Source organism: Solanum dulcamara, chromosome 4 (assembly GCF_947179165.1).
Source record: "Solanum dulcamara chromosome 4, daSolDulc1.2, whole genome shotgun sequence".
Classification (NCBI taxonomy): domain Eukaryota; kingdom Viridiplantae; phylum Streptophyta; class Magnoliopsida; order Solanales; family Solanaceae; genus Solanum; species Solanum dulcamara.
This window is the reverse complement of record NC_077240.1, coordinates 35,169,311-35,196,724: the sequence shown is the minus strand read 5'-3', so window position 1 is coordinate 35,196,724 and position 27,414 is coordinate 35,169,311. Positions and strand designations below refer to the sequence as shown.

Below are 27,414 nucleotides of genomic sequence, written 5' to 3'. Positions count from 1 at the left end.
CGACTTAGCTCTAGTTGGTTTATTCATTTTCCAGTTTGATGGTTTCTTCTTCCTGGTTAACATCCTTACCAAAGTAATGCTTGACCCTTTGTCCATTCACCATGAATGTGGATGTGTTTATTGCATTCCATAATTCCACCCCTCCGTATGGCATCACCTGTATGACCTCAAATGGTCCATTCCACTTGGATCGTAGTTTCCCTAGAAAAAACTTGAGTCTAGAATTAAAAAAAATACCTTTTCTCCTAGTTGAAAAGTGCGAGTGATGATGTGCTTATCATGCCAGCATTTTGTTTTCTCTTTATAGAGCTTGGCCTTCTCATAGGCATGGTACCTGAATTCCTCCAACTCATGAAATTGATCTATCATCTTTCGACCTGCTAATTCTAGGTTTAGATTAAGCTTTTTGATCGCCCAGTACGCTTGATGCTCCAACTCCACTGGTAGGTGGAAAGATTTATCAAATACCATTTGATATGGGGAGGTTCCAATGGGTGTTTTGTACGCTGTTCGGTATGCCTAAAGAGCTTCATCTAACTTCTCTGACCAATCTTTCCTTTGAGCATTCACAGTCTTTTGCAATATCTGCTTCATTTCTCTGTTGGATACCTCAACTTGCCCACTGGTTTGAGGATGGTATGCTGTAGTAACTTTATGCCTCAACCCGTATTTAGCCAATAGATTCTTCACTATTTGATTTATGAAGTGTGATCCTCCATCACTGATAATTGCCCTGGGAGTGCCGAATCGAGTAAAAATGTGCTTTTTAAGAACTTGCTCACCATTTTAGAGTCATTTGTAGGAAGTGACACAACTTTCACCCATTTGGACAGATAATACACTACCACTAATATATATTGATTTCCACATGATGACGAAAATGGATGCATAAAGTCTATTCCCCATACATCGAAGATTTCAACCTCTAGAATGTTGTTTAAAGGCATTTCGTGTCTTCGTGCGATGGTGCCCATTCTTTGACATTGGTCACAGTTCTTCACATACCCTGCAACATCTTTAAACAATGTAGGCCTAATGAAACCAGATTGAAGTACCTTATGTACAGTGCGCTCTCCTTTATGATGGCCTCCATATGGTGATGAATGGCATGCATCCAACATTTGGTGTGCCTCTGCTTCTGGCACACATCTCCTCACCATGCGATCCACACCTCTCTTGAATAGATAAAACTCATCCCATATGTTGAAACGCGCATCATGCATTAGCTTCTTCTTTTGTTGCGGGGTAGTATAAGGAGGGAACACTCCACTAACAAGGTTGTTCACAATATCTGGGTTCCATCGGAGATCTTGTACCTCTATTTCTAGTAGTTGCTCATCTGGAAATTCCTCCTTGATCGGATTCTGCTCAGCCACATAGGACGAATCCTCTAATCTTGATAGATGGTCTGCTATTTGATTTTTGCACCCCCTCCTATCTCTATTTTCAACATCAAATTCTTGTAGCAACATAATCCATCTGATGAGCCTTGGCTTGACATCTTTCTTGTTAAACAGGTACCTCAGAGCTGCATGGTCAGTAAAAACAATCACTTTTGTACCTACCAAGTAAGAGCAGAATTTGTCAAACGCATAGACCAACGCTAATATTTCCTTCTACGTGATCGTGTAGTTGGCCTGATTAAGTCAAGAGTTTTGCTTTCACAGTAAATGGAATGACAATTTTTCTCCTTTCTTTGTCCCAAGACTGCTCCCACTGGTGTGTCACTTGCATCACACATCAACACAAAAGGTAGCTCCTAATTAAGAGCTAGAAGGATAGGGGCTTCAATTATCTTCTTCTTCAAGAGTTCAAATGCCTGCAAACATTCATCATCAAAAATAAATTTTACCTCTTTTTTGAGTAATCCACACATTGGTTTGGCTATCTTCGAAAAATCTTTAATGAAACGTCGATAGAATCCGGCGTGGCCAAAAAAACTACGAACTCTTTTTACTGATACTGGTGGGGGGAGTTTCTCAATCACTTCAATTTTTGCTTTGTCCACTTCCAGCCCATCTTTGGACACTTTATGTCCCAACACAATATCCTCTTTTACCAAGAAATAACATTTCTCCCAGTTTAGGACGAGGTTTGTTTCTTCACACCTTGCGAGTACCCTTTCCAATTTTTTTAAACATAGATCAAAAGACTCTCCAAAAACTGAAAAATCATCCATGAAGACCTCTACGAACTCTTCCACCATATCATGAAATATAACAATCATACACCTCTGAAAAGTGGCAGGAGCATTGTAAAGACCAAATGGCATACGCTTGAATGCGTACATCCCGTAAAGGCATGTGAATGTTGTCTTTTCTTGATCCTCTGGTACAATGGAGATTTGATTGTAACCTGAATACCCGTCTAAGAAACAATAGTATTCTTGGCTTGCTAACCAATCAAGTATTTGAGCAATGAAAGGCACAGGGTAGTGATATTTCTTGGTGGCATCATTCAACTTTCTATAGTCCATGCATATGCGCAAACCAGTTACTGTTCTTGTGGGGATTAATTCTTTTTTTCATTGGTTATCACAGTCATTCCCCCCTTTTTGGTACACACTGAACTGGGCTCACCTACTTGCTGTCAGAAATTGGGTATATGATGCCTGTATCTAGCCAATTAATTCTCTTTCTTTACAACCTCTTTCATGATGGGGTTCAACCGGCGTTGTGGTTATGCACTAGCTTTATGTCCTTCTTCTATGAAAATTCTGTGCATGCATAAAGCAGGGTTGATGCCATGAAGATCAACCATTTACCATCTAATTGCCTTTTTGTGTCTCTTTAGTACCTGAAGTGCTGCTGTGACCTGTACTTTAGATAAAACAGATGAAAGAATTACCGGTAAGGTATTATTTACTCCAAGGAAAATATACTTGAGATGTGCTGGTAATTGTTTCAACTCCAATTTAGGGGCTTCTTCTAGAGAAGTCTTTGGTGAAGGCCTCAATTCTCTGTTCAGAGGCTCCACATTTTTCTTCCACATGCATATATTTTGCATGTCCAGCATAGTGGCTAACCTTTTAGCTTCCATGTCCTCTTCAATATCTTGACCCATCACAACTTTTTCCAATGGATCGCTTGCTACAGTGCAATGAGCTGAGACTTCCTCATCGATAATCATTACAGCAGACAACTCTTCGTAGATTGCAGGTAACTTCAGTGCATGATATACATCAAACACTTCCACTTTGTCGTGTGCTCTCATAGTTAATCTATCTGCAGCCATAATAATAAGTGCCCCCTATTGCCAAGAACGGGCGTGCCATGATGAAAGGAACATCGGGGTCAGGCTCAAAATCTAAAACAAAAAAATCAACAGGGAAAATAAGGATCCTACTTGTACCAAAACATCTTCAATGATACCATCAGGTCTAGCTAAAGAACGATCAACTAACTATATCAAAATAGTGGTTGCTTTAAGTTCTCCCAGGCCTAATTTCTTAAGCATGGATCTAGGCATCAAGTTAATACTAGTACCTAGATCACAGAGACCTCTGGCATTACTATATTTACGAATGGTTACCTGCACCGTGAAACTACCTAGATCTTTTAGTTTAGTTGGAAGCTTGCTTTTGTTCAAGATTCTTGAACTACACTCTTCAGTGAGTGCCACTGTTGCAAATTTAGCTAACTTGCTTTTATTAGCCACAATATCCTTGACGAGTTTAGCATAATTTGGGATTTCCTGTAAAACATCAATCAAAGGCAAATTAATTTGCATATGTTTCAACAAATCTATAAACTTTGCAAAACACTCCTCTTCTTTCTTTTTTTAAAACTTTTATGGGAAAGGAGGAGGAGGTTCTGTCTTTGGTTCCTCAATTTCCTTGGTACTGCTGGGTTCACCTTCTTCTCTAGCTTGCTCCTTTCCTCTTACCTTTGCTGATTTGGCTTTGGGAGCTAGTTTAGTGAGTGGGTGACCACTTTGGGTACTCACAGCATGTACCTGTTTGGGGTTTGGGTCAGTGTTACCTAATAAACCTCCTTATTGGCAAGAACTTTGTGCGCTTGCTAATTGCCCAAGCTGTTTTTCTAACTGTTGGGTAGCTAACTGATTCTGTCGAACATCTACAACTAGCTTAGGCTGGTCTATCATGATTTGTTACAATATGTCTTCTATACTCATGCTTCCTGACTTTCCTGGTCCTTGCACACCTTGACTTTGGTTATTGTATTATTGACCATGATTGTTGTATTATTTTCCTTCTCCCTGTGGTCTGTATTGATTCTGACCTTGTTGTTGATTTTTCTGATTTCCACCCCATGAGAAGTTAGGATAGTTTCTCTAATTTGGGTTGTACGTGTTTCCATAGTTTTGATTTCCACCATTTCTAGGTGCATTACCCACAAAATTTACTGACTCTAGATTTGCTCCACAATATTTAGCCACATGTTCACTATTTCCACATACCTCACACCACATAAATGGTTGCTGAACCATGCTTACAAATGCTTGCTGTTGTCCTTTGGCTATTGTATTGAAATGTGTTGTCGTCATATTTTGCATTGATGCAATTTGTGTTATCAACGCAGTTACTACATCAATATCTAACATACCTGCTTGCTTTTGCACAACTGGGCAGGCATTTCCTCCATTCCATTCTAGATTTCTTTGAGATATGCGATTTAGCTATGCATATACCTCATCATATATTTTTCTCTAAGGCTTGTCCACCTACAACAGAATCAAGAAGAATTTTTGTGTTAGGTTCCAAACCTTCAATGAAGGTGTGGACCAGCACCTCATTAGCTTGATAATGATGAGGGCAACTAATGAGTAGTGATTTAAATCTGTCCCATAATTGGTACAAATTCTCTCCACATTTTTGCTTGAAACTCAAAATTTTAGCTCTTAATTTTACCATCTTCACCGAAGAAAATAACCTAATAATAAATTTACAGGCCAAATTATTTCATGAAGTGATTGAATTGGGTGGCTCCGAATTTAACCACCTCTTGGCTTCCCCTAACAAAGAGAATGGAAACAATGTTAACATCACATAGTCAGGAGAGACCCCAATAGACGTATATGTGTCGCTAATCTCCAAGAATTTCAAAATGTGGACTTGGGGATTTTCATGCGGTAAAACTGTAAATTGACCATTAGAATGCAAAAATTACACCATATTCTGTTTTAGTTCAAACCTTCTTCCAGCTGGAGGTTTTTGGATGCTAGAAGTGACATTCGCGGTTAGTAGGACTGCCACATCTCGCACTGTCCTTGCTGCCATCTCCACAGGGATCTCCTCTGGCAAGACCTCTCCTTTCATACCATGATTATCCGCCAGATTTAGTTTATGTATTAAGTTTTGCGAAGTTGCTATTCACCTTTTCCACTAAAAGTATCTTTCAGGCTCGGATAATGGATCTACAAGTTTCTTGTCTCTGTTCAGTGTAATGTTTAAGTTGCCTACAAAAATTTCACAGCTAAGACAAAGTTGTTAAAGCTAGAAGAATCAATCAGCATAGAATTTTTAGAAAAGTGCCTAATTCTTATGGTCCCCGTCAACGGCACCAAAAGCTTGTTGTGGATACAATGGCACACGCAAGTGTACGTAGTCTCTCAAGTAGTAAAACGGCTCTTTCAATCCAGATATCGAACCTACAGGGACCTTGATAAGGAAAACAGTTTCTTTTAATTAACTACACTAATTGTAATTGTGCAATGGATTTACGATGATGTATTAATTATTTGGAAGTATGAAAAGCTTTCTACAAATAAAAACAATACAATAGTTCTGTTTGTTAATCAGATTTCGAGAGATTCCAGGGCTATAGCATAACGTGAAATCAAGTTTATTATTATTCAATCTTAGTTTCCGATGGGCTATTTAATTACTAATCAAAAAGGGTTAATAATCCAATTATGGTTTTCCAACCTATAATTGCCTATCTTCATTGTCAATCTAACTACATCGTTGAGCGGGGATAAGTATGAAACAATAAAAATGCATTTAACCATCATCCTTTATCATAACCAAATGTGGTAAATAGGTATGTGCCACAAGCATCCTATATACTAATCATCCTAAAACACATTAGCATGAATACATTCCTTCCATTCTTTGTTCTATCTACTTGTCCTCTTCTGATTTCAAGATAGACAACACATATATCTTAATGTTGGCCAAACATCAAAATCATCACCACAAGAATAGAAGAGTAATTAAAATCAATAACCCATCTTCAACCAAGCTTAAATGCTATTAAACCATACCTTCGTAACTACAACCCCAAAATTTGGGTGTTTAGCAACTCATATTCAAATAACAACACGAAGTAATTGAATTCATACCATTTAAGAGATACAACAAAAGAGGAAAAGGAACCTAAGATGCTTTGTTCTTCTTCTCTTGCTTCTTCTTTCCTTTCCTTCTTTTTAGCTTCCAAAAATGTCTCTCCCTTTTTTCCCTAGCACACAAACTATTTAAAGTGATTTTTTTCTTTTAATTATTGATGGATAGAATAATAAACAATTGAAAAGTGGATGGCGCTGCAGTGGGGCGTCACGCCACTATCGCGCCCATAGTATGCCTGTAGTTTTGTACCTGACGCTGCAGTGGGGCATCGTGCTACTATAGCGCCTAAAATATGCCTAAGTAGTTTTAATCCTGGTGCGTCGTGCGACTAAACTACTTGCAGGTTTTGGCGCTGCAGTGGCGCATCGCACCACTATAACGCCATGACCATTTTTTCTGCCCTTTTTCTTTGCAAATTCCTGCATATGTTGGAACTCATACCTTATTGCACACTTGCTTGATATTCTATCCAAAATACATCATTTGGCGCCAAATCTTCTCAAAAAGATGGCCAAGCATAGTGCATGGGCTCATAAATGCGCCCAAGATCAGCTACCTAACTGGAAATAGCATTCCGGAGTCAACAAAATTAATGAAATGACCTATTGAGGTCATCTCGTCAAAATGTTGACAAAACTCAACACTTTCTAAATAAACCACTCAAAATGCACATGCGACCTAAAGATCATTCCAAGAATCTATGAAACCAAACATAAGGTCATTCTAGACCAAACTCAATATTTCAGAGCTAATCGCGCTAATGGAATTGTCATCTGAGCGTGTTTACTCAAAATGTTGACTAAAGTCAAATTTTTCCAAAACATAAAGTTAGAATAGCAAAACCACACGAGCTCACAATGAAAACTCCAAAAAACCGAAATCAAACTTCCTTCTAGATCAAAATGGACCTTCTAAACCTGATAGAACCATCGAAATTTCATACGACACTCAAATGTCCGGATGTTGACTGAAGTCAACTCTTTACACTTTAAACCTCTAAAATGGGAAAAAATCGCACTAAGCTCATCCAAACACCTCGAAGAGTGTGACACCCATCCAATATCACATAAGAGCTATAAAAAAGCTATGGAAAGTGGTAGAATAATAAAAACACGCAAAGGCATGAAAATGACCTTGGAGGTCATTACAACATCCACTATTGAAAAAACTTTTTTCTTCGAAAGTCAAGGAAAATAGATACCTGGTGGCTCAGAAAGATGAGGATATTGGGTTCGTACGACCTACACGGTCTTCCAAGTAGCCTCCTCGACCAGAAAATGCCTCAACTAGACCTTCACTGATGGAATCTTTTTAGACCTGAACTTTCTAATCTACCTATCCAAAATAGGCATAAGCTCTTCCTTAAAGGCTAAGGACTCTTCGAGCTAAACTGAATCCTACTGAAGTTAGTGAGACTCATTTGGAACGTACCGCCGCAACATAGAAGTATGGAATATAGGGTGAACACTTGAAAGTGTTGGGGACAAGGTCAACTCATTAGTTACCTCTCTTACTCACCTAAGGATCTCAAAAGGGTCGATAAACGTGGGACAAAGCTTACCCTTCCTCCCAAATCTCATCACGCTTGAACCCCATATCAGCATAACTCTTTTACCTACTCTCGACAGTACGAAGCATCTCCTGGATCATATGAACTTTATCCATTGAATCACGTATTAAATTAGTGCCCTAAGGCCTAACCTCAAAGGAATCAAACTAGTCCACTGGGAAAGACATCTCCTACCATACAATGCCTCAAGTGCTGCCATCTCGATGCTCGAATAGAATATATTATTATATGTGAACTCTGCCAAAGCAAAAGACTAATCCCTCTGACCTCCCAAAATCAATAACACAGGCCCACAACATATCCTCCAAGACCTTAATAGTCCTCTCTAACTGACCGTCAGTTTTGGGGTGGAAAGTTATGTTAAGGTCGATTCAAGTGCCCAACTCTCTCTCTCTATACCTCGAAAAATACAAAATAAACTGAGTACTACTATCTGAAATGATATATACTGGCACCCCATACAATTGGACCACATCTTGAATGTAAATTTGAGCCAACCTCTCGAAAGTGTAGGTAGTCTGGAATGGTAAAAAGTGTATAGACTTGATCAATAGATCTACGATGACCCAAATAGAATAAAAACCTTGGGAGGTACGTGGTAAACCCACTATAAAGTCCATAGCTATCCTCTCCCACTTCCACTTTGGGATGGGTAATCGCTGGGTCAAACCACCTAGCCACTAATGCTTAAACTTAACCAGCTGACAGTTCAAGCACCTAGCCACAAAAGTTACAATGTGCCGCTTCATCCCACACCACCAATAATGCTGCCGTAGGTCATGATACATCTTTTCCATATTGAGATATATTGAATATCTAGAATAGTGGGCCACTTCAAGGGTGAGCCTGATTAAATATCTAACTCTTGGAGAACATATATGACCCTCAATCCTCAAAATTCCTATCTAACATTTCCTTCCTAGCCTCTCTACTGAGAACTATATCAAAAATCACCCTTAGTTGTGGGTTATCAAATTGTTGTGCCCAAACATGCTCCATCAAGAAAGACCTAGCTTCTACCCAAGCAAGTACTTTTCCCGGCTTAGAACTATCATGACGAACTATATGGTTAGCTAAGGACTAAATGTCCGAAGCTAAAGGCTACTCCTCAACTGATAAGAATGCCAAACTACCTATACTCACCGCCTTCTGGATCAAAGCATCTGCAGCTACATTTGCTTTGCCCGGGTGATAGAGAATAGTGACTTCATAGTCCTTTAATAACTCCAATCACCTGGACTTCCTCAGATTAAGGTCTTTCCGGCTAAAGATATACTTAAGACTATGGTAGGCAGTGTAGATCTCAAATTAGGCACCATACAAGTAATTCCTTTTAATATTCAATGCAAAGAGTACCAACGCTAGCTCCAAATAATGTATGGGGTAGTTCCGCTCATGTACCTTCAACTGCCTGGAAGCATAAGCAATAACTCTACCCTGTTGCCTCAGCTCACAACCCAAGACAACACTTGAAGTATCACAATATTCTATAAATCCTTGTTCCTTGACAGGAAGAGTAAGAATCGGAGCTGAAGTCAATTAGGCCTTAAGCTTCAAGAAGCTCGCCTCACACTCATCAGACTAATGGAAAGGAATATTCTTCTAAGTCAATCTGGTCAAGGGCACCGCAATAGTAGAGAATACCTCCACAAACTATTTGTAATAACCTGCCAACCTGATGAAATACAATCCTCGATTGGAGAAGTGGGCTAGCCCATTCATGAACTGCCACTATCTTCGCCGGATCTACCATAATCCCATCATGGGATACCACGTGCTTCAAAAAGCCACAAACTCAAGCCAAAATTCACACTTAGTGAATTTAGCATATAACTGCTGATCTCACAAGGTCTGAAGTACTATTCTTAGGTGCTGCTCATGATGCTCTCTGCTCCCGTAGTTGACTAGGATATCATCGAAGAACATAATGATGAAAGAGTCAAAGTAGGGTTTGAACATATGGTTTATCAAGTTTATGAATGCTACAGGGGCATTACTCAAACCAAAAGACATGAATAAGAACTCATAGTTGCCGTATCGAGTCCTAAAAATAGTCTTAGGGATGTTTGTCTCCCTAATTCTCAAGAGGTTGATACCCTGATCTCAAGTCTATCTTAGATAACACTGCCGCACCCTAGAGTTGGTCAAGTAGGTCATCTATATGCGACATCAAGTACATATTCTTGATGGTTACCTTATTCAAATGCCTATAATCAATACACATACGAAAGGTACCAACCTATTTTTTCCACGAACAGAACAGGAGCATCTTAGGGAGACACATTAGGCATAATATACCCCTTACTCAAGAGGTCCTGGAGCTGTACCTTAAGCTCCCGCAACTCAACTAGATCCATCCAGTATGATTGAATGGAGACTATCTGTGTACCCTGCTCAACACTAATTTCGAAATCAATGTCACGCTCAGGAGAAAGACCAGGTAGATCGATGAGAATAACATCAGGGAACTTTTAAACCACTATAACTAAATCAATAGAAAGTGTTTTAGGACTGGTGTTATGAAAATAAGCAATATAGGCTAGACACCCCTTTCTTACTAACCGCCGAGCCCTGAGAAAGGAAATCACTCCACATGACACTTGACTAACTGCACCTGTCCATTCGATCAGAGGATTTCTGGGCATACACAAGGTAATGGTCTTGGAGTAGAAATCTAAAATCGCATGGTGAGTAGAGAACCAATCCACGCCTAGAATTAAGTCAAAGTTTACCATATCTAGAAAAATCAAGTCTGCTCTAGTATCATACCCCAAGATAGTCACTACATAGGATTGATACACTCGATCCACTACTAAAGAATCACCTATAGGGTTAGCTACACATAGCCACAGGCAATGGCGTACATAAAATATCCTATTGAGTAGCATAATGAACAGAAACATATGAGTAAGTAGACCCCGAATCAAATAAAGCATAGGCAAGCTAATAAGAGATGGAGATCGTACCTGTGATGATGACATCCAATGCTTCCACCTCCGACCTACCCTGAAAAGCTTATATATGACTACGTCCACCTCAACCATTTTTTGACCTTCATGGGGACCACTCCAAGTACCCTGAGAATCACCTCTTCCACCTTCTACATCTACTCCGGGTGACTGAATTGGGGCCTTGAGGGCCTAAACTTGATGACCCTAAAGATCTTGCTGATCCTGGCATCTGTGATGGCTGATAGTAGGATACTCCTCGACAAAGTGGCCTATCAAACCACGCTTATAGCATGTCCCTTTAAATGAAACTTAATATGATGTCCTAACTGAACTTGAATGGACACCATGGCCTCAGTAGTCAAAAGTCTAACCCATAGAAGATTAACCCAAAGTCTAGCCACCATCTCCTACTGATCCATCAATGGTAAGTTGTAATGATACATGAACTGGTTGGCTATGTAGGTACTATTAGGGATGACCTCTGCCGAAAGAACCCCTATCATATGATTGGTGTTTGCTGTAGCAACCCTGATAGTGAGACCTCTTGTCGATACCTCAATAGTATGGGCATGATCTACTATCTCAAAGAACAAACATCCTAATATAACCATCTACTCTATAGTCAACCACAAAAGAATAGACAACCCTTTAACAAACCAACACACCTGCTCTTCCTTTGTTGGAATAATCATGGTAGTATGCCAGGATAGCTCATTGAATTAAGACTCATACTCTGTGATCGTCATTGATCCCTGTACTAGGGCTGTGAACTTATTCCTCAGTATCTCCCTCAAACTGTGGGGTACATACTTCTCCAAGAAAGCCTCAGAGAAATGAGTCCATAACATCGGCGATAATCCCGCGGGTCTGCAGCTAAGATAAGATCTCCACCACTAATTTACTGGTCTCAGCTGGAAAGCAGTGTAATCAACCTATAGGACTCCACCAACTTGAGGTTATGCAACCTCTCTTGGAATAAACACTCATGGGCATCCTCGCCCGCAATACTTGAGAACTTAGGAGGGGACAATCTGATCAGCCTCCTAAATATCTTTTGCTCCTCTGCAGTCATAACCAGCCTACCTGCCAATTGCTAAACAAATGTAAGAACAAGCTTAATTACCAGATGGGGAGCTATAGTAGTAAGCTATAGGACTGGGGTCTAATCATACTGTTCCCCTGCTTGTCTTGAAGTCTGAGTCTCATCTTAGACCTAAGGTCCGACTGTAATGCTAGGCAGTGTCCCTGCTCAGGACATACCTCCACAAAGATTAGGATCTGAGCTAGAGTATCCTGTAACACTGTGTGGCCACAGATCCAGGTAGGGGATGGGCTGGATCCTTCTCCACTGATTGATTCTCGAATTACTTAACCTCTATGTTTAGCTCAGGCACTAGCACTGCGGCTTGGTTTTGCCCCGAACTCTGTGTTGTCCTCAAACTCTACCCCAAGCTGGGGCTCTATCTATATGTGTAGGGGTCCTCATCTGCCTCAATTAGATTTTATCCTTGCCATCTGAAAAGAGTGAAAAAATAGGATTTAGATGCACGATCAAAAGCAGGAATAGTGACTTAATTCCTAACAATGCCCTATAGCCTCCCAATGATTAGATACGAACGTCATCGTACCAATCTACGGGACTTCACTAGATACCACTCTGTCACGATCTGCATCCGGGCCATGATGACGACTACTATAATCTCAAGTAAGCAAGGTAAACACAACTTAATGGTAGTCAAACCTCGGATTTTAAAAAATAAATAATAACATAAAAGGAAAGAAGAAAGAAGAATATCATAAAGAAAGGTTGGGCCAAGGTACAAATATATAAATACGATACAAACTATACAAAAGGCCCCTAATGTGACCAAAAAAAATGAACTAATGCTAGACCAAATCCCGGTCCTGGTGTCACCTATACAGGAGTTACTAAATACAAAAGCTAAACATATCTATATATAAAATACGGAACTAATTTTCCAAAGTGTAAAATATAACTCATTAAAAAAGAAGGATGATAGCAAGTCTCTGAACACCGGGAGCTTATCACAATATAGATCTTCTACCTTTACAGATGATCAGACACGTGTTGGGGGTGGCTCTAACTGGAGCTGCATCAAAACAATGTAGAAGTACAGTATGAGTACCAAAATATAGGGTACTCAGTTGGCATCATAGGCTGACCGAGCTCAGAAAGAACAAATATATAATAAGAAACATAATGATATTAATAATAATAGGAGAGAAACATAAAATTATGATTATGGGGAAAGAGGGTACAAAATGATCATATAGTAGTCAAGTAAATTTAACCAAGCAGATAGTCACATTAATAATCTTAATTCACAAATATCAGAAGAATGCATGAATGTAAACTAGTAGATATGGATCCATATTTCCCCAAAATTAGCATGGAGCGCCCGAAATAACCCTCGAGTTCATTAATATCAAAATAATAACTTGAAATATGTATCAACGGTCCACCTATAATCCATACCTCGAGCTTATCAATGGTGAATAAAATAGTCTAGCCTAAAATCAATAAAATGGCCACCCAAAATTATCCCTCGAGCTCATCAAATCATGAAATAACATAAGAAAGATATCACCTATACTTTCTTCAATTCTTTATACTTATTCATTAACCAAAAATCTTAGCATTTATTCTTCCATTAAAAGGATTTTTAAACATCGGCGGGTGGTCAAGATATGCAATATGTCAAAAATCACATAACACTAACAGTCGGGAAAAGCTCTTCCAACGGCATCAATTCCCTAACCTGAGACTCTAGTGTACCAAAAGCACAACCTCGGGTCCAGAATTTCAATATCATAAGAAAAAGGGTCATAAATGTAAGCGGAAATCACAACAATAGGGGCAACCGAAACCAAACAAGTGAAACAATAGACATCTTAAGTTCAAGTCACATAGAAGTAAGTTCTAAGGATTCTAAGTGATACAAGCAAGTCAAGATAACATCTAGATTAAGTCTTCAATGGCTAAAACCCAAACTAGTTACTAGCGATGATTATTGACTCCGAATTGCTCAATTGGATAGCAACACCTAAATTTCAACCTAATCACATGTTACTACTTAAAATATACCAATTCTAACCAAGCCAAGTCTAATAAAAAGAAGCCATAACCTACCTCAAGGCCGAAACCGCACACGAACTGCTAGATCAGAGCCTTTCCTTTCTGGACCACCTATGAATGATGCAGCTCTATCAAATTATTGAAGAACACATCAAAACAAAGCCGACAATACCCATATTACTATATTTAAAAATGGAACCAAACTTGGATCAAAATTTGACATTGATACCGGACAAGAAATCAGAAAACCAATTCCATCACAAGGTCCCAAATTGCTCAAAGAATATTTGCCTCGAAAGTGGGCACATTCCGAGCACTAAAAGAGCTAAAAACAACCATATCAATTTCAAGCCCAAAAATAGCCAAGAATTGCAAAAAAACAATAAATTTATGTTAGACGTATAAGATTTTTAGGATGAGAAAGGGTATCAGAACATCCTCGCAAGAATTTTAAACTCATCGTAATAAGAATCATCAAAAAAAACCAAAAGGAGCTCTCAATATTAAAATTTTACTAAATCCCAAAATGGGACTTAGCTGCTGGAACTGGTCTAATATATTCACTGAAATCATCGAAATTTCCCCATCGCAATCACGAAGGTCAACCACACTATCACTATGACTAGGGTTTCATCCCTTCGCGATTGCGGACCCCTGGGTTGCGAACGTGATGAGTAAAATCTCCCGCACCAGCAGTTTAGCTCATGCTAAACTTTGGGGAAGTTGAATTTCCTCTGATGGGGGTCTGAAATTCATTTGAAACCCCGTAAATGTAAATAGACTATGCTACCCAACTAGAAATGACATTCCAAAATAAACGAAAGCGACGAGATGACCAACGGAGTTCATCTCATCGAAATATTAATAAAGGTCAACACCCAAAATGTAGAAACAGTCTAAAACGCATTCCGAACACGTTGGGAGCCCAACCAAAATATTAATCGAAGTCAAACTTGTCCAAAACATGAAGTTAAAATGACAAAACCACACAAAATCAAAATGTGGACTCCAAAACCCAAACCAACCTTCCTTGTAGATCAAAATAGACCTTTCGGAGCTGGTGGACCCATCAGAATTGCCATATGATGCCCAAATCTCCGGATGTTGACTAAAGTTAACTCTTTACACTTTAAATCTCTAAAAAGAGAAAAAATCGCACTAAGCTCATCCAACCACCTCAGAGAGCACGCCACCCATCTCAATGTCATATAAGAGCTATAAAGAACCTATGGGAAGGGATAAAATGATAAAAATATGCAAAGACACGGAAATAACCTAGGAGGTCATTACATCAAATGATTAATTCAATATGAAAACCTACAATTAACCTTGATTGAGTGAGAATCAATGTTATAAGACCAATACATAATGATTAAACATTATCTTATAACACATTCACGATGAATTAAGCAAAGTAGCCGGTGATCAACTTAACTACATTACAAATTCAAGATTTAATTTTATTGGGCTATTTCTAATTGTAAATTGACAATAATTTTTGTATTTTATATTTTTTATTCTAATAAATAAAATAGCTCAATTTATATATAACATATCATAAATATATAAAGTCTAATCACCCCAAAAATGTGAGAAAATGAATCTATAAATGATATATAACCAAATATAGACTATAATACCCCGCACTTTTGTACATCAGAACCTTTTTTTTCCCTAAAGGGTTGTCATGTGATCCATGTTATCTATGAAGTACTATGTGAGTAGTGATGGTTGAAAATAGGTTTGGAAGAATTTAGAAGGAGTTGGAAGCCAGATAATGAGTCGTGGTAATCGACCTATTTTCGTAAGCTACCAACTTGGATGTCTTACATAATTAAGCTACTTGAGTATACGTCGAGCTCAAGTAGCAAGGATTACATAGGTTCTTAAAGTGACATGAGATTACGAACCCACAAAAAGGAATAAGGGGGTGACGCACCTACTTGGACTAAGTACACTCCATACTTTTGTACCTTGGAAAGTTCTTAAGTTTCTTAAGTAGCTTGAAAGGTTCTTAAGTTTTTGAAAGGATTCTTAAGTTTTTTAAAGCTTCTCAAGCTTCATAGAAGCTACCATGCGAGCCAGATAGCCCATAACGCTATCAAACAACTCTAAGGAAGGGAGAATGTGACACCTCATGATAGGGAAGATTGAAAATAATGTTGTCAGAATCCAGAAGAAGTTGGAGACCAAATAATGAGTCATAGGACTCGACTTACTTATGTAAGCTATCAACTTGGAAATCTTACATACTTAAGCTACTTGAGTACATACCAAGATTACGTAGCAAGGATTACATAGGTTAATAAAGTAAGACGAGATTACGAACCCACGAGGGGAAAAAGAGAGTTATACATGGCAGCATGAGAGAGTGCCATGTAGTAGAAGATGGAGCAAGGGTTGTGGGACCCACATGCCATGTGGCAGCCTACGGTTGGAGTGGGTGGTGTATTATCCCAATGAGGGGTTGACACATGTCACCACTTAGGGGTTGACATGTGTCACCTCCTAAAGTGGCCTATATATATAGATATTTTATGATAAAACTTATCAACAATTCATTATCTTCCAAGTTCAACAGGCTTCTAGAGAAAGAAAAAAGAGAAGAGAAATCCAGAACTAGAGAGAGAGTAGGTTCGGCCAGGGAGAAAAAAAAGGTAAGTCTCTTATTTCGTTTCATGAATTCATAATATAGGGTGAAACACAATGTTATGAAGGTGTTAGCAATGAAAATTTATGATTTTTATCAGCCCAAAATGTTATCAAACAGCCACGAAGTTTTAGGCGCTAAGGGAACTTCCGAGGCAAGTTTCGACGAGTTTGATGAGTTTCGGGAAAGGTAAGGGTTTTTCTTTCAAATTGGAATTTATGATATTGTTGTGAGGTATATTAAATGTCTTAAATAAGGTTTTAATTGTAAAAATTTCATAAGGATGCTTGAAGTTAGAATCAAACTAAATTAAAGTCGTCATAGCTAAATCGAAATTGCGTAGGGTGTTGTTATTGTGGGCCGCAGTTGTAGCTGGTGTGTTTGTGTGTTTCAGGGCTGTAAAGGGTTCTAAAAAGGGTATGGGTTCTTATTTTTGCAGCCACACGACCTCCCATTTAGTATGGTTAAAGGTTTTACAAAATAAAGGTTAAAAACTCTATTTTGGTATCGTAGTTTTGAGCTTGTTGTTTGGAGTTGTATTGGGTAATGTTGAAGAGACTTATTTATATATATGCTAATGGTTGTTGTAGTTGGTATGGTTGTTGACATTTTTTCCGAGTGAAATCTCGAGAATGTTGAAGTTATAGGGGAGATGCAGCCCGATTTTTGGTAACTTTAGAACTAGTAACAAACTAGTCGAGGGTATTAGATAAGGAAATAATTCCTATGGGTACTTGGTTGTAGAGTTGGAAATTGGAAATAGGAAGGTCATTAACCTAAGTATTACTCTTATGTTATTAGGTCATGGAGGTAACGAGGCGAGCTGGATTACAATTAGTCCACAAAACGTATGTGAAGCTTACCCTTTCTTTTATTTTGGCATGTCTTAGACTTAAGTTATATTAATACAAAAATTGGGAGTCATTCCATTCATAAAGCGTTGAGTAGGAATCAATACCCTTGTTCACTTCTTGATGTTAGAAATCCTGCAATAAGTGGAGTCTTTGCCTTTCAAGTCTTCTGTGGGATGATAAATAGTACATATAAGGCTTGTCTATTTCTCTCTTTGAAAGGGGCTTAAGGTAAGTGAAATGATGTCTGATATGAGTTTAGAGGTAATTCCATATATAGGTTCCGAATATAATTCGTGACTCGTAGTCACTTTTGAATACTAAGGGTCCTAAAGTAGTTAGATTACTACTGTTGTGCTACCTGTATGTTTAATGTTAAGTGGAAATATAAACTCTTATTCTGAAAGGTTTTGAGAGGATAAATATCTCTGATTACATAAGTTGTATCTATTATTGCATAAGTTACGTTTCTTATTGCATAAATTGTGTCTTTGATTGCATAAACTGTGTGGCAGTATCTTGCTACACACCTGTGGTTCCTAAGGCCCTAATTGATGAAATCCCTAATAATATCTAAAGGGTACCTTGGAGAATTACTTTCCCGGTCTTCAAGTGAGGGTTCACTTGATTGTTTCATTGAGTCTCAAGAGATGACCTAATTGCATATGGTTTCTCACTACTCTACTCGTGCATACGGTAACCCTTCTTTCATCGAGTCCCACGATGGGTTGAGAATGTTATCGTGTACAGCTTTATTACTCCTTCACCGAGTCCCAGGTCAGCTATGTATATGTATGTATGAAGTATACGATGATGAAATGCCATATACGATAAAGTTGAAGCATACGATGACGCCGTATGTGATGAAGTTATTCACCTAGTCCTTGGCTAGATATATATATATATGATGATATGATAAAATTGTGGATTGAGCCATATGTTCCTCGGCATTATTTTAAATAATGGATTGGGATAAATGTTCCTCGGTGTATTTTACTATGTGATAATGGTACCGAGTCCCATAAAGGGGTCGGGTGCGGTATGTTATGTACACTACTCTTTCATCGAGTCCCTCACTAAAGGGTCAGATACTTATGTAGAAATGCATGTAAAAATATAGGGATACACTTGTGACCTCGAGCCCCATAGTGGACCAGATGTACTATGATGATATATACGATAAGATTTTGCCATATATAAGGATATGATGCCGTATATGATAACCTGATAAAATAATATACATGATGAGAGGGAATAATGATATGGTAATATGATGAAATAGTTATGATACCGAGTTCCTTAACGAGTCGGGCACAACGTATGATGATGTATATGACTACGTGTCCTAAGGTGAAGGTACATTAATTTGTTAATTGTTACACTTGTCCCCTGCATCCTTGTTTCAGTTATGGTCTCAGCTATGATATGTTATGTTTTAAATACTCAGTATATATATCATACTGACCTTTCTTTCTTCGGAGGGAGGGGTGGGGGGAGAAGGGGGAGGAGGTGCTGCGTTTCATGCCCATAGGTACATGTACTTACTTTGGAGATCCGCCAGCTTAGGACTCCCACTCAGCTATGTCATAAGTACTCCACTATTCCGGAGCCTAGCTTTTGGTGCTGATCATATAATGTATAGAGTTGTTTATTTAGGGGTACGACGGGGCCCTATCTCGCCATATGTCACTGTTAATATTCTTAGAGGTCTATAGACATATGTAGGTGGGTTGTTTATGAGTTTGATTAAGTTGTTCCTATATGGTATATTATAAATGTTATTATGTTAAGGCAGCCTTGTCGTCCCTTGCAAGACATGGTGCAAATAAAAGAGGCTATATGTAGATGAATTTGCTATCACCCTCTGGGTTCTTGTGTATATTTCTTATAGTTCAGATTTATGTATACGGGGGTCTAGGTCGGACCCCAGTCACGACCTACAAAGTTGGGTCGTGATAGAAGTGGTATCAGAGCGGTCCTTCCTCAGAATGTCTACAGACCATGTCTAGTAGAGTCTTGTTTATCGGTGTATTGTGCGCCACATCTATAAACAGGAGGTTATAGGGCATTTAGGATGTCACTTTTCTTTCATATCTAAGATCATGTGATAGATCCTAGCTATAGGACATGAAAGTCCTATTTCTAACCTTTGGTTTTAACTGAAGAACGACATCGACAGAAGAAAATGATGGATGATATTGGAAGCTACCCAGTATATAGGTAAGTAATGGTATGAAGGATGCATGCTGGATAAGGTAAGAAGATTGAAATATGATTGAAATGTAAAGTCGAAGATTGAAGGGAAAAGTAGACAGGAAAGTGTAACGGGTGCAGTTCGAGTTGGGCATATGAGGTAAGTCTATTATTTTATACTGTTGTTGATATTGGGCGCTCTATGTACGGTGATATGAGTATATATTTGTTGGCCCTGTGAGGCATTGTTGGTATTTTCTAAGTGCAGGTTTGGGATAGTAAGATATATAGAGGAAACTCTGCCAATTTCCTTTTGAAATAAAAAGAGAATAAGATATAAGGTTGTAGTATATCTTAAGAGAATGTATCCATGGTAATGATAAGATCCGACTAAACTAGGAGTACAACTGACTTTGGGAAATAAGACTGCCTATGAGGTATTAAGAATGAGAATGACGAAGAAGGATAAGGGGGTTAAGTACGCTTGCTCCACTAGGTGGAATTAGTCCAGAGTAAGGATCATGAATAAAGGTTAAGAAATATTACCTTATGGGATTGATCATGAGTAGAATATAGTGTGAATATAATGAGGATCATCATGGAAATATGTAGGGCCTAGTAAAAAAGTAACTAAAGAATATGATTGTGAGTAAGATTAGGAGTCAGCATCGGGTACACGATAAAGATGAAAGCACATGAAAAAGAAAGGGGTATTGTGTATATGTACCTCTACCATGGAAAATAGTAAGACCCCTCAAGGATGAGGGAGGTAGCTCTGCAATACCATTGATGCGTTGCGAGTCCATTAAGAGGAACAAGTGGTATTCACTGGGATGAAGATAGTGTTATAGCAAAGCTAGAAACATGTGTCATTAGAGTATAAGTGCCCCCGAATAGAGAATTGGACATGATTATAAGCACTTGTGACGAACAGATTGGGATGAAGGGAATGCGGCTTCGACTAAGAAACTACATTAGTTATATCACTCGAGTACCAGTACTTGGACTAGATTGTGTACAATTTATCAAGAATTCTAAGCACCCCATGGTTGTATTAAGGTTTCTTACAGAGGCAACCTAAAGTATAGATTAGTTAACAGAAGGTGTAGATATGGTGCAGTATGTCAAATGTGTTGGAACAGAATCATATGCGTATGAACAGTTGAAAGTAAATAGAGGATGACATGGGTATGCCTTAAAGGGGCAAAGTGGATGAGAGAAATACACGCGTGAGATGAAATCAACTGACACTATCACATGTTGATAGGAACGCTTAAATTTCAAGCGAGATTCCATACTGGCACAAGTTAGCAGGAGCTCGAGGCCAATAATAAACAGATAGGACCTGCGGTATCTGAGACCGTGTGAAGAATCATTAGTAGAAACCTAAGGGATGGGTGCCTACCACAAGGGGTGAATACGATAAGAGAGCAAGATTGAGCAAACTAAGGACCGTGTAAAGGGTAGTAGGGCCATGTTTGGGTAAAGATTAAGATATGGCAACAACGTCATTGGCCGGTGTTATATGACATATAAGTAGCGAGGAGAAAGAATAGAAAATCACTTACAGTAGGAAATGAGTAGACCAAGGAGTACGTAAAGGAAGAAAAGAAAGGAGTAGGACAAAATAGCATTGGCGCGAGCAAGTTCTAGTGTGAAATCGATATATAAAGCAAGATGGGCTGGGAAATGAAAAGATTATATCTATCTTATATAGGTTGTATCAGAATAGTTATGCAACCTATGGATATGTATATGTTGAGTATAGGGTCAAGTGAGAAGTATACGAGAAAAGGAGCTAGGATGTTTTGGATACTTTACAGAGAGATGCCAAGATAGGTTAGACCAAACTACCGAGATGGGGTGAGTACTAAGGGAAATATATGACCTAGCCATAGTTGAACCAATGATCTATCCCGACGTCGAGTGTAAGAAAGGGGCGGAGAGGGCAAGCCGAAGCATGAAGACTAGTAAGAAGACGCTAAGGTAAATCTTGGGCTAGGTTGAGTGCCTTCGCACATTATTGCAAGGATTGTAATAGAACGTGACACGAGGACTTCCCAGGGGGGTCACCCATCCTAGTACTCCTCTCGTCCAAGTATGTTTAACTTTGAAATTTCGTTGGGATCCGATGCATTAGTGCTACTATGATCGCACGAGATGGAAGAATCTGAACTAGAGGCGAGGCAACAACACAAAATTATGTACCTAGAGTGTTATAAGTTACGTTAAGGAATTATAAAAGGGCTTAAGAAAAGCAAGCAGGATTAGCTAATTACTAACAGATAACGCACTTATATGCCACAGTTCTTCAACATAATACCAGTTAATGATAGGCAAACCACAGAACGGCTATACAGGTTATTGTATGAGGGGACTTCAGTACAACTTGGTAGCTGACTCTGATGGGCAAAAAGTAAAACCCAAAAAGGCGAGGGTACCAGTTGATGTCATCTAAACAAGGCAAGAAGTAATGTATAAAGTCAAAGATTTCACAACACGACCTTGGCTACAAGACTCACTTTGCACTCCCTGGACATATAATTCTATATGAAATTTTATCTGTAGATTAACAAGATCAACCCATGTTCCTCCAATCAAAGACTACCTTCTCAGCCGAGATGGTGTGAAATTATAGGTCAAGAGGGTGGTAGGACCTTACGGAGTTCCCATAGCTATTTTCCTATATGAAAGAGCCCAAGTTACAGTTAACTACCGAAGATCAGTTTACAAAGAGATTGGGAAGACAGATAGGTGTTCGTACACCATTTTACCCTCAGACTGATGGACAGACTAAGCTTACTAGTTAAATGTTAGACGATATGTTGCGGGCCTATACGGTTGACTCCAAAGGTAGCTCGGACAATTGCCTACCACCTATTAAAAGTACTTACGATATTAACTATCATTCTAGTATCTACATAGCCCCATATGAGACTTAGTATGGCAGACAGTGTAGGTCGCCAATTGATTGGTTTGATGGTAGCAAAACACGACTAATATGCCTAGATGTGGTTTAATAAGCGGTATAGAAGGTGAAGCTTATTCGGGAGAGATTATTAGTAGCTCCGAGTCGACAGAAGTCATACACGGATAATCAACATCGATCTTTAGAGTTTCAAGTTATAATTAAGCACTCTCAAAAGTGTCATCCATAGAGAAAGTGATGAGAGATAGCAAAAAAGAGGACCTTAGTCCGAGATGCATCGGCTCTTATCAGACCCTCCACCGAATAGGCAAGGTTGCCTGCGAGTTGGACTTACCGGCGAATCCGGAAGTAGTACATCTAGTCTTCTAAGTATCGATGCTTCACAAGTGGTTGGTGATCCATCCTGAGTATATTCCGCAGAGGATAACTAGGTCACAGAGGATTTAACCTATAAGAATCAACCGGTCGCCATCCTAGATCGGCGGAGTAGGGGGTGGTGAATTAAGGACGTAGCTTCTATCAAGGTGTTATGGCGAAACAAGAGTCGCAAAGAAATGACCTAGGAAGCTGAAAGGGAAATGAAGCACAAGTATCCATACCTATTCTCTACGTCTACTGGTAATCCCAATCTTTAGAACTCTGATATTGATTGCTCGGTGAAAGAATGTGTTATAGCAATAGAACAGGGAAACTCTCTATATAGTCGGTATAAGATCTTGAGGAGGGTTTTGGTTCACATTCAAGGATGAATGTTCTAAAGGGGGGAAGGATGTTACACCCCATACTTTTGTACCTTGGAAGGTTCTTAAGCTTCTTAAGCTTCTTATGTATCTTTAAAGGTTCTTAAGTTTTTGGAAGGATTCTTAAGTTTCTTAAAGCTTCTTAAATCTTCTCAAGCATCATAGAAGTTACCATGGGATCTGGATAGTCCATAACGCTATCAAATAACTCTAAAGAAGGGACAATGTGACACCTCATGATAGAGAAGATTTGAAATAGCATTGTAAGAATCCGAAAGAAGTTAAAGACCAAATAATGAGTCGTAGGACTCGACTTACTTACGTAAGCTACCAACTTGGAAATCTTACATAGTTAAGCTACTTGAGTACATACCAAGCTTACATAGCAAGGATTACATAGGTTCATAAAGTAAGACGAGATTACGAATCCACGAGGGGGAAAAGAGAGTTCCACATGGAAGCATGAGAGAGTGCCATGTGGTAGCAGCTGGAGCAAGGGTTGTGGGCCCCATATGCCACGTGGCAACCTAGGGTTGGAGGAGGTGGTTTATTGTCCCAATGAGGGGTTGACACGTGTTACCACTTAGGGTTGACATATGTTACCTCCTAAAGTGGCCTATATATATATAGATATTTTATGATCAACCTTATCAACAAGTCATTATCTTCCAAGTTCAAGAGGCTTCTAGAGAAAGAAAGAAGAGAAGAGAAATATAGAACTAGAGTAGGTTCGGCCAAAGAGAAAAAAAAGGTAAGTCTCCAATTTTATTCCGTCAATTAATTATCTAGGGTGCCATGATGTTATGAAGGTGTTGGTAATTAAAATTTATGATTTGGAGAATCCCAAAATGTTATCAAATAGCACAAAGTTTTAGGCACGCTAAGGGAACTTCTGAGGCAAGTTTCGATGAGTTTGATGAATTTCGAGAAAGGTAAGGGTTTCTCTTTCAAATTAGAATTTATGATGTTTTTGTGAGGTATATTAAATGTCTTAAATAATATTGTAAGTGCAAAAATTGCATAAGGACGCTTGATGTTAGAAACAAACTAAATTGAAGTCGTCATAGCAAAATCAATGTCGCGTAGGGTATTGTGATTGTGTGTTGCAGTTTTAGCTGGTGTGGTTTTATGTTGCAGGGATTTAAAGGGTTCTAAAAATGGTGTGGGTGCTTCTTTTTTCAGCCACACGACCTCCCATTTAGTATGGTTAAAAGTTTTATGAAATAAAGGTTAAAAACTCTATTTTGGTATCATAGTTTTGAGCTAGTTGTTTGGAGTTGTATTGGGTAGTGATGAAGTGAGTTATTTATATATATGATGCTTGTTGTTGTTGTTGGTATGGTTTTTGACATTTTTTCCGAGTGAAATCTCGGGGATGTTGAAGTTATAGGGGAGATGCAGCCCGATTTTTGGTAACTTTGGAACTAGTAACAAACTAGTCGAGGGTATTAGATAATGAAATAATTCCTATGGGTACTTGGTTGTAGAGTTGGAAATTAGAAAGCAAAATGTCATTAACCTCAGTAATACTCTTATGTTATTAGGTCATGGAGGTAATGAGGCGAGCTGGATTATAATTAGTCCACAAAACGTATGTGATGCTTACCCTTTCTTTTCTTGTTGCATGTCTTAGACTTAAGTTATATTTATACGGAATTTGGGAGTCATTCCATTCATAAATCATTGAGTAGGAGTCAATACCCTTGTTCACTTATGGATGTTAGAACTCCTACAATAAGTGGAGTCTTCACCTTTCAAGTCTTCTGTAGGATGATAAGTATTACATATAAGGCTTGCCTATTTCTCTCTTTGAAAGGGGCTTAAGGTAAGTGAAATGATGTCTGATATGAGTTTAGAGGTAATTCCATTTATAGGTTCCGAATATAATTTGTGACTCGTAGTCACTTCTGAATACTAAGGGTCCTAAAGTAGTTAGATTAGTACTCCCGAGCCACCTGTTTGTTGAATATTAAATGGAAATATAAGCTCCTATTCTGAAAGGCTCTGAGAGGATAAATGTCTCTGATTGCATAAGATGTATCTCTGATTGCATAAGCTATGTGTCTGGTTGCATAAATTGTGTCTTTGATTGCATAAACTGTGTGGCATTATCTTAGTACACGTCTATGGTTCCTAAGGCCCTAATTGATGAAATCCCTAATAACATCTAAAGGTTACCTCAGAGAATTACTTTTCTGGTCTTCAAGTGACGGTTCACTTGACTGTTTCATAGAGTCTTAGGAGATGACCTAGTTGCATATGGTTTCTCACTACTCTACTCATTCATATGATAACCCTTCTTTCACCGAGTCCTACGATGGGCCGGGAATGTTATCATGCACAACTTTATTACTTCTTCACCAAGTCCCAGGACGGCTATGTATATGTATGTATGAAGTATATGATGATGAAATCCCATATACGATGAAGTTGAAGCATACGATGACACTATATGTGATGAAGTTATTCACTGGGTCCCGGGCTGGATATATATATGATGATATGATGAAAATGTGAATTGAGCCATATGTTCCTCGGTATTATTTTAAATTATGGATCGAGCCGAACATTTCTCAGTATATTTTACTATGTAATAATAACACTGAGTCCCATAAAGGGGCCGAGTACGGTATGTTATGTACACTACTTTTTTACCGAGTCCCTCACTAAAGGGCCGAATACTTACATAGGCATGCATATGAAAATATAGGGATACACTTGTGACCCCGAGCCCCATAGTGGACCGGATGTACTATGATGACATATACGATAAGATTATGCCATATATGAGGATATATTACCGTATACGATGACCTGATGAAATAACATACATGATGAGAGGGGATGATGATATGGTGATATGGTAATATGATGAAATAGTTATGATATCGAGTTCCTTAGCGAGTTGGGCATAACGTATGATGATGTATATGAGTATGTGTCCTAAGGTGCGGGTACATTAATTTGTTAATTGTTACACTTGTCCCTTGCATCCTTGTTTCAGTTATGGTCTCAGCTATGATGTGTTATGTTTTACATACTCAGTACATATATTGTACTGGCCTCCCTTTCTTCAGGAGGAGGGAGGGTTGGGTTTCATGTCCGCAGGTATAAGTACTTACTTTGGAGATCCTCCATCTTAGGACTCCCACTCAGCTATGTCGGAAGTGATCCACTATTCCGGAGCCTAGCTTTTGATGTTAATCGTATAATGTATATAGTTGTTTATTTAGGGGTACGACGGGGGCTCTATCCCGCTATATTACGCCACTAATATTCTTAGAGGTCTATAGACATATGTAGGTAGGTTGTTTACGAGTTTGATTCAGTTGTGCCTATATGGTATATTATAAATGTTATTATATTAAGGCAGCCTTGTTGGTCTTTGCATGACTTGGTGTAAATAAAAGAGGCTATATGCAGACGAATTTGCTATCACCCTCTGGATTCTTGTGTATAGTTCTTATAGTTGAGATTTATGAATATGGGGGTTCAGGACGGACCCAAGTCACAGCCTACAAAGTTGGTCCGTGGAAAGATTACTTGTATTAAATATGGTTGGAGGTAAGAGAATTACATAACTATCATTGACGTTGTAAACAGACAGAATTTAAGTCGTTATAGTTAGATTAAAGTTTGGTTATTATTGTCGTTACTATAATATTGTGTTTGAAGATACTCGTGTATGTGGAGGGGATGAAAATATAGTTGTGGATAAGTATACGTGTTGCTGGTTGCAGCCACGTTATACTCCTTTTTGTGTGGTTGTGATTTTATTAAATAAAGATCAAAAATCGTATTTTGATGTCGTAGTTTTGGGTGGGCTGTTTGGAACTTGTATTGAATAATGTTGAAGTAGTTTTATTGTATATGAATGGTGGTTATTATTGTTGGTGTGATTGCATTAATTGGAGGTGAAATGGAAGTTCAGATTGGGCAAGTTATATGGGGGACATGCTGCCCAATTTTTGATAACTTCTTAACCAACCAATATTCTAGTTGAGAAGTATGAATGAGGAAATAATTCCTATGGGTCATTGGTTGTAGATTTATGAGTTAGAAAGTTGTAGTTTATTTATAATAATGTTACTTTTGTTAAATAGATTCAAGGGGTAATGAGGCAAGC

General features: G+C 38.6%; 1 protein-coding gene across 1 annotated transcript; it reads right to left on the bottom strand.

Annotated features, from left to right (window-relative positions):
• Positions 1-519: 519 nt before the first annotated feature.
• LOC129884188 (uncharacterized) lies at positions 520-2,476 on the bottom strand. The gene is made up of 3 exons (XM_055958530.1): positions 2,230-2,476; positions 1,006-1,561; positions 520-733 (listed from the first exon to the last, which is right to left on the bottom strand). The coding sequence occupies exons 1-3, from the start codon at positions 2,474-2,476 to the stop codon at positions 520-522; spliced, it is 1,017 nt and encodes a 338-aa protein (XP_055814505.1).
• Between the last annotated feature and the right edge of the window lie 24,938 nt (positions 2,477-27,414).

What these genes read in the sequence shown, in the direction of transcription:
- LOC129884188 (XM_055958530.1), bottom strand. Translation starts at nt 2,476, where the DNA reads ATGGACTATAGAAAGTTGAATGATGCCACCAAGAAATATCACTACCCT. An exon ending in TCCTGCCACTTTTCAGAGGT is followed by an intron (nt 1,562 to 2,229) that starts GTATGATTGTTA and finishes CTTACTTGGTAG; the next exon opens with GTACAAAAGTGATTGTTTTT. An exon ending in TTGTTTAAAGATGTTGCAGG is followed by an intron (nt 734 to 1,005) that starts GTATGTGAAGAA and finishes CGGCACTCCCAG; the next exon opens with GGCAATTATCAGTGATGGAG.